Source organism: Theropithecus gelada, chromosome 1 (assembly GCF_003255815.1).
Source record: "Theropithecus gelada isolate Dixy chromosome 1, Tgel_1.0, whole genome shotgun sequence".
Classification (NCBI taxonomy): domain Eukaryota; kingdom Metazoa; phylum Chordata; class Mammalia; order Primates; family Cercopithecidae; genus Theropithecus; species Theropithecus gelada.
In genome coordinates, this window is record NC_037668.1 from 221,317,661 (window position 1) to 221,332,096 (window position 14,436).

The 14,436-nt window shown below is 41.1% G+C and overlaps 2 protein-coding genes across 7 annotated transcripts in view; one reads left to right on the forward strand and one right to left on the reverse strand.

The window, feature by feature from the left end:
* The window catches only part of GCSAML (germinal center associated signaling and motility like), a 63,945-nt gene that overhangs the window by 16,398 nt on the left and 33,111 nt on the right, over nucleotides 1-14,436 (forward strand). For all 6 annotated transcript variants that reach the window (XM_025399912.1, XM_025399902.1, XM_025399885.1 and 3 more), the window contains exon 2: nucleotides 4,237-4,354. The gene's annotated coding sequence lies outside the window, so the exon portion shown is untranslated. The remainder of the gene's footprint in view (nucleotides 1-4,236; nucleotides 4,355-14,436) is intronic.
* Nucleotides 9,116-10,078, reverse strand: LOC112633291 (olfactory receptor 2C3). The gene has a single exon (XM_025399827.1). The coding sequence runs from the start codon at nucleotides 10,076-10,078 to the stop codon at nucleotides 9,116-9,118; it is 963 nt and encodes a 320-aa protein (XP_025255612.1).

Sequence of the window (14,436 nt, forward strand, 5' to 3'; positions counted from 1 at the left end):
CACCCTTTGGCTTTGTTTTCTTTTCTGAATATCAGAAACTTGGTCTAAATAATGATTAATTTGATAACGATGATTTTGGCAAAAATGCCAATGTTGATGATGCTGAGGATGAAGTAACAATCTTTCTATATGTGGAGATTATATACTTTCTTGTTTTCTTTATCTTTCTCCTTTGATAGCCCAAATCTCTTCATTTGATGGACCTCAAATTAAGGAAACTCATGGGCAATTGGAATAAAAACCCCAAGGTGGGGTAGTATTATCTTGTGATCTAAGCAAGGACCAAGTGACCTTTCCCAGGGACTAAGAGGAAGCTTATGGTTGTCACATCTCAGTTCATTTTATTTCAGATAGAGAAGGAGTTGGCAATTGAAGAAGCTCCATCCATCTACTGTTTGTCAGTAGCTCTTGCTGTGCAGTTTGGGGTTGGCAGCCTCCTACAGAACAGATGTCCTGTCAACCTGTATACACTTTATCTCCTTTGAACCACTGTAGTTTTGATCTCTGTTACAGCAGTGTAATAATCAAGTAATAATCAAGACCTATATGAAGAAAACTGGAAATCTTTCCTGAAGGAATAAAAGATCTACATACATATATGGACAGGCATAATTCCTAACATTCATTGAGGTTTTACTGTGCTAGTCACTGTATTGAGTACCAATTTCTCGTTACTTAATTCTCTACAGAAACCCTTCAAGACTGGTGTTTTTGCCACCCTTTACAGATAAAGACAGCAGAGTTCAGAGAGATAGGTTTATTGACCAAGGACTCATACTCAAGTGAGGCATCAGGACCCACAGCAAGTGCTTACTCAATGACATGATCCCACCCCCGTGCTTCATTATCCACACGGAAGTCTTGGTCCTGCAAACATGGTAAATTTTCCAGACGTTAACTTAAAAATGTGGTTCAATACCAACCACAGTCCCAATAAGATATTGTTTTGGGTTAGGAGGAAGCTAGTTGTGACTTTAACCTGGTAGAGCAGAATATAGTGACAACCATGAAAAGTCTAAATTAGAAAAATAGATAACGATTGATGCCTTGTTCTACTAGATGACAAAATATACTATACATCAACAGCTATTAAAAGTGTGTTACAAATGTGAATAAATGAAATAAAATAAATGAATAAATATTAATAGAATTGATATTCCTGAAACAAATTTGCACATATATGAAATTTTGAATATGGTAAAGATATAATTTAAAGCTAATAACAAAAATACAACTAGTGAAATAAATTGTTTTGGGACTATTGACTGAAGATTTGAAAATAATAACATCTGTCTTACACACACACGCACACTCTCTCTCTCTCTCTCTGCAGATGCAGCGAATTGAAAACCTAAACATAAAATAGAAACCCATAAAACGAGAAGATAAATACAATCTGGAAGATCGGAGGCCATTTCTAAGCATAACTCCAGGCATGAAGGCTTATCATGCCTTTTACTTCTTCCAAATAGTCTGAAAATATGAAATTCCATGCATCTAGGACCTCTAAGACATTTATTACCTGGGCCTGAGGGATCTCTCAGACCTCACTTCCTGCCATTCTTTCCCTTACTCTATTTTAGCCACAACAGCCTTTCAACACATGAAGCCCTTCGTCTTCCAAAGCCTTGATACTGGCTACTCCCTCCCTTTGGGATGCCCTCCATACTCATGCTGTGTGACTTCTTCCTTCATTTCAGGGGAGAAGTCAAGTGGCAGCCCTAGACCTCATGTCACCTTCTCCAGGCTCACCCTGCATGGCGGTTGATCATATCTCTTCTTAACCGACATTCTCATTTGCTTCCTTTGTTGATGAGTATTCTCTCTTCCCGGAACTTTTGCATCCCATGAAAGCAGGAATATCAGTTATTTATTCCTGCATCTTCAGCCTTCAGCACAGGCCACATACATAAATGATGTTTAAATAATAATTCATTTCTTTGAATGAAATAGTGAACAGTTCCACAACTAGAAGGCATAAAGGCATGATTGATAGAGTTTAATACATACAACATTTAAAACTTTTGTACCACAAATGAAACAAACAAAACATAGCAAAAGGATAAATGTCCCACTAGAAAAATGATTCAACACTTATATGATGACAAAGATGTGTAGAATCATATGTCAACTACCACTACAAATCAGTAAGCAAAGTGTAAAACAATGAAAATTTAAGAAAAAGCAATTTATTGAAGAAATGCAAATAGCCCCCAAACATACCAGAAGATGTTAAACCTCACTAATGATTAAATCAATGCCAAATAAAATGATACTGAGGTAAGATTTACAAGTAAAACTAAAGTTACTGACAAAATCAAATGTCAGTGAAATTGTGAGAATATATGCCTTTGTACACATTATTGGCAAAAGTATGAATTTGGTCTCTGAAGGGAAATTTAAATATGTCCACATAATGTCAACATGTTCTGTGAGGAAAAAACAAACTAAAGTGCTTTTTCTATTCTCTCACTCAACAATCAACACAGAATACTTCTATGACTAAAGGTGATGAGGTTAAGCCCATATACCAAGCAATCAATCAATCCTGTGGCAGACACCAGCTGGGTGTCCTTCAATTCAGTTTTGACACTGTCTACCTGGAAATAACGCCAGTATGCAGGGTGATGGCTAAGTCTCAGAAGACATCTCCCCATTTCCAAAACCAATTATAAGCCTCAAGTTCTTTTTACCTGTGCATCTGACCAGTCAATCAGCAATAAGTCTGGGTTACCACAGCCCCTTTCTTGGGTTTGATTAATTTGCTAGAGCAGCCCACAGAACTCACGGAGGCATCTACATTTAGCAGTTTATTGTAAAGGATATTGCAAGAGATACAGATGATGAGATGCATAGGGCGAGGTATAGGGAAAGGGTGTGGAACTTCCATGTTCTCTCCAGGTTCACCACCTTCCAGGAATCTCCACGTGTTCAGCTGTCTGGAAGCCCTCTGAACCCAGTCCTTGAGGGTTTTTATGGAGGTTTCATTCTGTAGGCATGACTGATTAAATCACTGGCAATTGGTGATCTGCTTAACATTCATCCCTTCTCCCCTCCACGGAGGTTGGGGGCTGGGTCTGACTATCTTAACCCTCTAATTCTGCCTTGGTCTTTCAGGTGTCCAGCTCCCATCCTGAAGCTACCTAGGGACTACCAGCCATTTGTCCACTCATTAACATATAAGTACCACTTTAAAGAATCTAAGGATTTTAGTAGTTGTATGCCAGGAAACCTATTGAAGACCAAATATACACTTCAGAGTATTACACATGTGAATACCATTTGATTTTTTATTCTAAAATTTATCTTGAGCTACTAGTCAAGTTTGCAAAGATTTCAATACACATGAACTTATTGTAGCTTTGTTTGTAATAATGAAAATGAGAAAATTCCATGGTCGTTAGGTTTGAAATATACATGTGCACAGCATGTGTTGAGATGAGAAAATATCTATGATCTGTTAAGTGAATTTATTCGCCAAGAAATCTTGAGCGTGCTATTCTCTGGGTTGGTTTCTCAATTCTTGCATTCCTTTCTTACCACGAGAAGCTTGCCATGTTGAGGGTGAGTATAATTTTTAAAGTTTATATTTTTTACTGTATTTGACTCACAACACTTGACCTAAAGTTCTGACAGAAGCTGGAAGATAAACTGGTGTGTGAGAAATTACCTTAGTCTGGGTGTTTCCAAGGCAGAAGCTGTGTCCAGTGCACATGTTCTGTGATCCCAAAGAGCAGGAAAGGGCAAGGACAAAGAGGGTTTGGCCATGACCAAGGGTGACTGGTGCTCCATCCTTCTGGAACCTGGGAGCTTTGTGAAATGCATCTTACTTCAGGAAGTGTGCCTCCACTGGCTTACATCCCCATAGTCAGTGTGGCTTGGGTCCTTCACTCTCCACATTTCTCAGCTGTGCATGCTCTGGTGATGCATGACCCTCACAGTGGGCAGCATGGGAGGAAACCCAAACGTGAAGTAGAGGGTTCACAGAGCAGGTTTGGGATGATCCAGGTTTTGTATCCTTCTGTGAGAAGCCATCAAAGCCTATGGTTGCTGCAAGAGGAATAAAGGAAAAGATGGAGCCTAGAAAATTCTGACATATTAGGCTGAAAAGGGACCTGGCATTGAAAGACAAGTCGTATCCAATATGGCATGTAAGCATTTTCCTCTTTATTTACTATGATTTAAATCCAAGTAAGATGGGACTTCCCTCTATTTAGAAAGGTCTTTCACTTTCAGGATTTACTGCCTCAAGATGGCTGTGTTGGAAGATCCAATAGTTCTACTGGATGTAGAGCCAGAAATTGTGTGGGAATGCCTGGTGTTTCTTTCACTTCTTCTTGGATACCAATCTGAGGCACAAATCACATTTCAAGTGTGTTTCCTTGGGTTTTGGAGAGGATGTCTTCATTTTCTGTTAAGCATTTAGGGAGCAGTTGGGTGAGCACATGACCAATCAGCCTGAGCATTTAAGGCAGTTGGGGGAAAGTGTGAGCTATGGTCATCGTTCTCCTCTGTGCCAAACAGGGGCTGATGGATGGTCAGGCCAGTGCTGTCCTCATGGTTCTGGGAGGGTCTGTGTTGTCTACGTTACCCCCAAATAAACTGATGAGGACCTGCACTCCTGTCCTGAGTTGACACCCAGCCTTGAGGTCAAGAAGATGACAGATATTTGGGGGTAATGGGTCCCAGAGGATCCTTCTGTCACTTCCTCATTGCTTTCTCTGGAGGTTCTAAAAACTTGACTACTGAGCTTAAACAAAGCCATGAACTGGCAGAGGAAAATTACAGTGCATCCAAACTCCAGAGATTTTTAATTAATCTTTTCAAGAGGTTAGGGAAAGTTTTTAGTATTCAGATTGAAGTTTTTCTTCAGATCTTGAATGTTTGAACATTTTTTATTTTAGCTTTTAGTGGACATATAATAATTGTACCTATTTCTGGGGTAAACAGTGATGTTTGGATATACATAATGTATAGTGATCAGATAAGTGTAATTGGAATATCCATCATCTCAAACATTTATCGTTTCTTCGTGCTGGGAACATTCAATATCCTCCTTCTAGCTGTTTAAAAATACAGAATATATTATTGTTATGGTCATCCCACAGTGGTATAGAACACTAGAACTTACTCCTCCAGTGGAGCTATAATTTTGTATCCTTTAACAAATCTCTTCTCATTCCCCCACCACTGCTATCCATTCCCAGCCTCAAGTATCCTCTGTTTTACTTATTTCTATGGGATCAACTTTTTTTTTAGCTTTCATATATGAGTGAGAAATGCAGTATTTAACTTTCTTAAAAATTTTATCTGATACTTTATTATTTCCCCCATTTGTTTCTGTTTCTTCAGTCTTTGGGTTCTAAACTGAGTAAAAAATGTCAATAACTTGATTTCTCCCTTCCCGACTCATACTAATGTTATGTGTCTCTGACTCCTAGAGTACCTGCTGTCTGCTTTTTACTTCCCCTTCCCCCACCCCGAAGCCCCTAAAATTGTATAATTATTTTTAAATTTCATTTTACTTTGTTTTTAATTCACAAATAACAATTGTTCATACTTATGGGGTACAGTATGATGTTTTGATACATGTATACTTGTGTAATGATCAAATCAAGATAATTAACATATCCATTACCTGAAACACTTGTCATTTCTTTGTAGTGAGAGCATTCAAAATCCTCTCTTCACAACATGGATGAACCTAGAAGACACTGTGTTAAGTGAAATAAGCCAAACACAAAGGGACAAATCCTGCATGATCTCACTCATATTTCATGTTTAGCCAACTATTAAGGAAAAAGTATGGGCCACTTTACAAATGAATCTGCATTATACACCAGCAACAGAAAGAAGCAAATGGCATTATACCACAGTACCCCTCCAGGTGGTGCCAAAAGATGGTGAGGAAGGGAAACTTCCCAGTGGTCAAACTACAGGCAGTTTAGCTGGTTAATTTTTTGTAGAAGGAGATGGGCACAGAAGTTTGGATATGCACTGATTTAGGAGCATTGGATAACAGGTTTTTTTGGTGAGAGATTTGTGAAGAACAAGGCTGGAAAATTAATGGCAGGCAAATCTGGAGAAGAGGACATTGAAGAATTTCTTGTAAAGTGCACAGATCATGAAGATATTTGTCTTACATAGATGCCCATGGAGAGGGCATCCACTGCAGAGATGGATCTTGATAGTATGGTAGATAAGATGACTCATCTAGTAGATAATCAGTCAATCTCTTTTGCCAGCAGGCTTGCTCACTGGGCCTATGAGAAATTGAACATGGAAGCAGGGATGGAAACTATGAATGGGCACAGCATTATGACATTTCTCTCACCAAGGTTAGCATGTAATTTGGCACTATTTCCAGGTGTCTGGCTGGACTAGTAGCATAGTGATTACTTTGGACTCTTTTGAGCATAGAGTAAGCAATGTTAGTCTTTATAGGGACAGAATAATATTCTGGGGACCGTTTTGTCTTCCATGCCCCAACCATTTACATAATGAACAAAGCCTTAACCATCACCATGGCATCCCCTGCAATGTCACCTGTAACCAGGAAACATATTTCACAGCCAAAGGGGTGTGGCAATAGAATCGCCCTTGGAATTCATGATTCTTACTTCATACCTCAATATTCAGAAGCAGTGGGCTTGACTGAATGATGGAATGGGCTTTATTGAATGATGGAATGGCCTGCTGAAGGTTTAGTTATTGAAGCTGAGAAACAATACTGTGTAAATAAGGACTACTTTCCTACAGGCTGCAGTGTATGCCCTAAACCTGCAGCCACCGTAACCTGATACATGAGTCCAGAAACCAAGACACGAGAGTGTCTTGTACATGATGCATAATAATCCAATTGAAGAATTTTGCTTCATTTCACTGAAAGTTTGGATTTGGTGTGATGGTTAATGTGATGTATCAACTTGGTTGGGCTGTGGTGCCCATTTTTTGTTCAAACACCAGCCTAGGTGTTACTGTGAAGGGTTTATTTTTGTTTGTTTTTGTTTGTCTGTTTTGATGCGATTAACATTTAAATCAGACTTTTAGTAAAGCAGATTACCCTTTATAATGTGAGTGGGCCTCATCCAATCAGTTGAAAGCCTTTAGAGAAAAGACTGACCTGCTTCCAAAAAGAGGGAATTTTGCCTCCAGACTTTGAACTCAAGCTGCAACATCAACAGCTGTCAAAATTTACAGCCTGCTGGCTTGCCCTGAAAATTTCAGACTTGCCAGTTCCCTAAATTATGTGAGCCCATTTCTTTTTTTTTTTTTTTTTTTTTTTTGAGACGGAGTCTCGCTCTGTCGCCCAGGCTGGAGTGCAGTGGCCAGATCTCAGCTCACTGCAAGCTCCGCCTCCCGGGTTCACGCCATTCTCCTGCCTCAGCCTCCCGAGTAGCTGGGACTATAGGCACCCGCCACCTCGCCCGGCTAGTTTTTTTTTTTTTTTTTGTATTTTTTAGTAGAGACGGGGTTTCACCATGTTAGCCAGGATGGTCTCGATCTCCTGACCTTGTGATCCACCTGTCTCGGCCTCCCAAAGTGCTGGGATTACAGGCTTGAGCCACCGCGCCCGGCCATGAGCCCATTTCTTAACTCTCGATCTCCTTTACTGTTTTTTTTCTCTGTGTCCCGTGTGTGTGTGTGTGTGTGTGTGTGTGTGTGTGTGTATTTGTGTATATATTCTCTTTTACATATATTTTTGGTTCTGTTTCTCTGGAAAACCCTGACTAATACAGTGAATTGGAAGATCCTAGTACCAAAGTAGACTAGTTTCATGAGAGAATATAGAGAGTCATAGTTTCTTACATTAAAAACTAAATATATATATAGAGAGAGAGGTGAACTCTATTGATAGGTTACTCTATTGACAGAAGTTCTTTAACATCTCGAAAGACTAGGTGTTGTAAATTAGAACTCGTTTGTCCTTTAGATACACTGTATACACAGATAAGTAAAAGAAAATGCACAATCATAAGAAACAATGGTGAATCTCGCCTCACTGTTAGCACACTGGCTTAGAGCTCTCTGCACCTCTCTTATCCCCTCCTTCCTTGAACTAGTCCACAAACACCATGCCATCCCCCCACAAAATAACATTTCGTATGAATTTTAACAAAAAGTTATTTACAAAATATGTCATTTTACTATCTCTAATTTTAACATATATCAGGTACTTCAGAACATCTAGAAGGAACAGACATTTCAAAAAAGCTTAGCGTTGTCAACTCTATAGAGAAGTAATAAAATGCACACACATAATGGATAGAATATGAAAATGTCTTGGAAATACGACCCTTCAGGACTAGGTAGGTCTCGCCCAACTGCGACAAAGAGGTCGCCCAGAATGTGGACCTGCCGGCTCCGTGGCCTAAACGGGCAGCCGACCCCGCGCCCCTGGATCACCTTCTTCGCCCCCCACAGCCTAACGGCTTCCTCCCTGCTTACCGCCGTCACTCAAAGGCGCTGAATCCCGGCAGCTCGGCGTGATCTTGGTCTGGGCCGGTAGGGTTGGACCGGGAGATCAAGGCTGGGGGAGGCCGCCGCTGTCGTCAGGTCCCCGAGGTGGGGTAGGAAGAGGTTCGCCGCAGCCTGAAGGCCTGGGCTGGGCGGGGGAACCACAGCGAGGGCTCCGGAGCCTGCAAGGCGGAGGCCGCGGCCTGTCCTGGGACCAGCTCACCCCAGGCGCAGAGCCGAGGGCTGGGAGGGCTCCAGGGGCGCCGGGAAACAGGCCGGCTCCGGTCTCCCCGTGCGCTCTCAGCATCGTCAAAGTTTTATTATCCACGGAGCGTCCTGGAATCCACCCGATTCGGATACTGAGAAACAGCTGTATAACAACGCAAGGAATTTACAAAACAAGATGACAGCAACATGTGTATATATAGCAAAAACCAACAAAGGCAATTTAACAAAACTACGATAATTAACAAACAATAAATGTATTTTCTTGGTCTGGAAATAGTGTGAGCACACTCCTTTCAGATTTCCATCTACCTTGAGCTCAAACAATATTGGAAGAAAAATGACATCCCAACGACATCCCAAGTGTCCCGTCCTCCAAGGTCAGTTTGCTCTATGTAAACTTGATCTTCCTTCTCAGAAGGAACTGGAGTCTCTAAATTTGGGCCCGCTTGCCTGCAGAGCCACAGCAGTTCTCTAACACAGTGTGTCGGAGGGCCCTCTTCACCTCTGTGTTCCTCAGGGTGTAAATAAATGGGTTCAGCGCAGGACTGACTACGGTGTAGAAGAGAGCTATGAACTTGCCCTGCTCATGGGAGGTGCTCTTGGCTGGCTGGAGATACATTAAGATGATGCTCCCATAAAACAGAGACACCACGGCCACGTGGGAAGAACAGGTGTTGAGTGCCTTTCTCCGCCCTTCTGCTGACCTGATCTTCAACACAGCCCGGGCAATATGGCCGTAAGAGACCAGGATGAGCCCCAGAGGGAGGACAACAAAGACAAAGCTGGCCAGGTACATCTCCATCTCATTGAGGCTGATATCCACACAAGCCAGTTGCATAATGAGGGGCATCTCACAAAAGAAGTGGTCGATGCGATTGTTCCCACACAGCGGTAGGAGCATGGTGAGAGTGGAGCCCACCATGCTGGTGGTCAGACCTCCCAGCCAGGAGGCCAAAGCTAGCCCAAGGCAAAGCTGTGGATGCATAATGACAATGTAATGGAGTGGCCTGCAGATGGCAGCATAGCGGTCATAGGACATGGTGGCCAGCAGGACACACTCAGTTGCCCCCAGCCAATGGGAGATACAGAACTGGACCACACACCCTCCATAGCTTATGGTTTTTTGTGGTCCCCAGAGGTTGGCCAGAAGCTGTGGGACAATGCTCGTGGTGAAACTGATGTCCAGGAAGGAGAGGTTGGCAAGAAAGAAGTACATAGGCGTGTGGAGGTGCACATCCATACGGGAGACCAGAATGATGATGCCATTGCCCAAGATCGATACCACGTAAAAACCCAAGACAACTATGAAGAGGACAGCTTCTAGTGAGGGTCGTGCAGAGAAGCCCAGGAGGACAAAGACTTCTGGAGAACTCACATTGGCTATTTCCATCATTGTATGCTGGGGGTGGGGCAAAAGGCCACCTGTGGGAAGAGCACAGGGCATACCGGGCATGAGACAAGCAATTACATTAGTTAGCACACATTAAAAGTAAATTTTATTTCATTTTATCTTATTCTTTTTTAGAGACACAGTCTCACTGTGTTGCCCAGGCTAACCTCAAACTCTTGGGATCAAGCAATCCTCCCACCTCAACTTCCTCAGTAGGTGAGAATACAGGCACGCACTACCATGACTGGTTAAAAATAAATTTTATAGCCATTGTTTTCAAAAGCAGCCACTCAACAGCTCTGTGGATGGCACTGCATTATCTTCCTCACAGCCAACTTGGACTGTATAATAAAAGACTAGGGGGTGTTCACTGTCTGGAGAAAATGGACATTTATGCAAAATCCTTAGCACTGTTTTTTTTAAATTGAAATATTGTAGTAACAACATCTACATGCAACCTAAATGTTTAACAATAAAGGGTTAGTCAGGTAGAGAGTGGTCTTTCATGTGATGAACCACTGTACAGGCATTAAAATTGTGCCCTCTCAAATTCCACAATCATCTGCAATTTTTTTCTGTCATTAAATATGTCCAGTTTTTTATCCCTCCTCACCACCTCTGCTACTACTGGCCCATCTTGCCATCATTTATCATCTGAATTTTCATCTAATATTCTAACTCATCTCTCTGCTTCTCCTTTGCTCCCCTTCCAAGTACTCTCAAAAAAGTGTTGGGGCTCAGAAAATGATACCCCAACACGAAGGTCTCAGAAGCAAAAGTTTCTCTTTCTCCTGCCTTTTTGTCCCTGGCTCTTTCTTCCCCGAGGTTAGCCATAGAAATTCAAAGCCAGTCATAAAACCTAAAAATGTTACTCTAACTTTCCCTCCACTTTTCTATGTTAAAACCAGCCATAAATAAATTATCTGACCTACCTTACTGGATTGTAGATCATAAGACCTCCATTCCAGACAGGTCTTACTCCTTACCAAGAAAAAAGGAACACTGCTCAGAGAGGCCACAAAGAACCTCACAGATGGGTCTTGCTGGGCTTCTTCACTCAGTCCATCAGCATTAGATCATGCCCTTCATGTTCAATCATATTTCGACATGGCTGTCCAAATGTCTTTGAACCTAAGCATAAAAATGGGAAGTTTTTCCTGTATCTTTGGATCCTCATCTAAAGGCTCCTCTGTCATGTAAAACTATGATTAAATAAATGTGTGTGTCTTTTCTCCTATGAATCTGCCTTTTGTCAGTTGATTTCCGTGAAACTTCAGAGGACAAAGGTGAAATTTTCCCTCACTCCTACAAAAGGAATCAGAGGATTACATTAAAACATATGATCATGTCAGTCTGCTGCTCAACACCCTCATTGTCTTGGTACAAGGCTTGTAGCTGCAGTTTGCTATACTTACAGTGCTTTCTCCCCAAGACACCCACACACCCCCTTTCTCACCTTCTTCAGGCCATTTTTGAAAAGTCACCTTCTAACTGAGGCCCTCCCTCACTGTATTATATAATATTGAAAACCCTTACAATTCCCTTCTTTCTCTTTCCTGAATTATTTTTATGTAAGGCAATAATCTTATAACAAATAAACTACTCTTATTTCTTTTGTCTGCTACCTGTCTCACTCCACTAGATCATAAATTCCATGGAGCCACAGTTTTGTATTGTTTACCTCTGGGTCTCCAGTGTCTAACCCAGTGTCTGATACACAGTAGTCCCTTAATATTCATGGACATGCATTGTGAAACAGATTGCTAGAAAGGTTCTGTGGGGTGGAAGAGGCAGGACTAGAGTAATATGAAGGCAGGTGGAAGGACTCAGCATAAACTTTCAGTAGTGTTGTCAGGAAAGAGCTCTTGGAACTGCCAGAGGCATGCAGAAGGGTCTGGATATCCTCTGCTTTTGTACAGTTGGAATAAAACAAACACGATTTATCAGGGGCAGTGCATAAAGTCAGAAATTGGATAATTTCAGTGTACTTCAGATGTCCCTGAAGACCTCTGGGGTCCTTCTTTGCAAAAACATTAATTCTAGCCTGTATTTTAAAAAGAAGAATCAATTTATTATAGTTAGGATTCACCCAAATTTGGGGAACAGAGCAGCTGTGAACTTAACTGTCAGCCTTCTTAAAATCCCAGAGAGTAGAATTTATCTATCCCTGTAACTGGAAGTCAATTAAACAAAATAGACATGAACAGACATGTGCATTCAGTTTTAAAAATACAGGTAGGTTTTCCATTGTGCATGTATAGAAATAAGGCTCAGAAAACTCCAGGCATTTGTTAAAATTCACATGTGGAAGCTGTCCCAGTGCGGACTTACTGTATCAGAATACTGAGACAATCATCTGGCCTGTATATAGTAGGCCAGGGAAGCATTAATACTGTGGGAGAAGGCATCCTGGAGAATTCCAACCTCTTCCAAATCAGGGAGGCAAGCCGGGGGCCTCCTAGTATTCCTAGTACTTTTGGGAGGTTGAAGTGGGGGGAATCACTTGAGCTCAGGAGTTTGAGGCCAGCTTGGGCAACATAGTGAGAGAGTGTCTTTACAAAAAAATAAAATGACCAAGTGTGGCTGTGTGTGTCTGTGGTCTCAGCTACTTGGGAGGTTGAGGCCAGAGGATGGCTTAAGCCCAGGAGATCAAGGCAGTAATGAGGCATGATTGTGCCACTGCACTCTAGCCTGGGCAACAGAGCAAGACCCTGTCTCAAAACAACAAACAAATCGGGGAGGTAGTTGAGACCTGTCAGAACGTGAGTGTTTTCATCATATGAATGTGAGAAAGAAAAGATGAACTGGGATTGGGAGAGTTAGGTACAACTGAGTCATGACACAGTCAAAGTGGGTGTACTGTATACAGAGTCACCGCTGATGAGCTGAAAAACAACAGGTTCAACTGACGACTGCATTATGACCCGTGGGTGTAAGTATTATGTCCCATCTGTGGAAAGATAAAAATTTTGTTGACTCACAGTTGATAACATGCAGAAAATGTATAAATGATGCTGAGAGAGGAACTACAAGATCACTCATGAGGTAATAGTTTAGTAGAATTTTTGAGGAAAAAGAGATCTTTGTGGTGATCTGATCTACTTCTAGAAATGTTTAGCAACTTATCCAAAGCCCCAGGGCTGCTTAGTCATACTGGAGCTATGCCGAAGATATTCAGATTCTTAGTACAAAAATAGTATTTTCAGTAAAGGAAGAGGTTTGCTTACCCACAGAGATTCACCAAAATTGTCACAATTAAAAACTTACCTTTCAAAATGCAACCCTAACCCAAACACTGTGCCATTAAGACAAAGATAGCATACTGAAGGTTAAGGAAACATCTTGCGTTCAAATTTTGTCTGCGTTAACTAGGCAGTCACAAACTGTATCCCAGAACATAGGCAACCTGCTAAAATATCAAAGGCCACATGAGAAAATCGATCACTTAAATGGATCAGTGCTCATCAGTTTTAACTGGAATTACCAGAAAGTCTGAGATCCCAGTTTATCTTAAATACCATAAAACCAACAACAAACAAATGACAAAATCCAAAATGTCACTTACTAATGGTGAGCTAGCAACATCATCTCCATTTATGCAGGGTGGAAATGTTGTAAAATGCGCAATATTTTATTAAAAAGACTGATAACAGTCATGAATTCAGTGCATGTGGCACTGAAAAAATAGATTAGCCAAGGGATTTTAAAGCCCCGCAAATAGTGGAAATCTCTAAGTCGGTGGTAGCAGACGTGTTAGATTCTGTTCAAATTCATGTCTAAAGGACACATTATTAAGTATTTAAATCACAATCGGATTGAGCTAGAAGAAAGCACTTAAAATATTTTGTGAGAAAATTGATAATCAAAGGAGTGAGAATGGCTCATGGTGTTTCCAGAATGAGAAATTATATGCAGACCCCAAAGGGTGAAGTGTTACGTAAAGTCCTTACAATTCTGAGACATTGATTGTAACCCCTGGAGCCTTCAGGAGGGAGCCTGAGGGTGATGGTATATATCATGGGAGTAAAAGTGGAGGGAAAAAAGCTTTTGGGATTTCTTTCCCTATTGGATAATTATAATTTCATTGTATTACACACACGGAATTGTTTCTTTTTTATGACTAGAATATTATTTTAGGTTTGTATACTGCCAAACTGCTTACGGAGCGTAAGAATCAAGTCTATCATGTAGTGGGGGGGATAGTCTGAGATATTTGCTCATTCTGTTAATTTTGATACATGCTACTACAGACTCTTTTGCTAAAAAAAAACCCATTGATTTTATTATTGGTGTATACCTCAGTGATGAGATAATGTTTTTCTTTTTTTTTTTTTTTTTTTTTTTTTTTTTTTTTTTTTTGG

What these genes read in the sequence shown, in the direction of transcription:
- LOC112633291 (XM_025399827.1), bottom strand. Translation starts at nt 10,078, where the DNA reads ATGATGGAAATAGCCAATGTGAGTTCTCCAGAAGTCTTTGTCCTCCTG.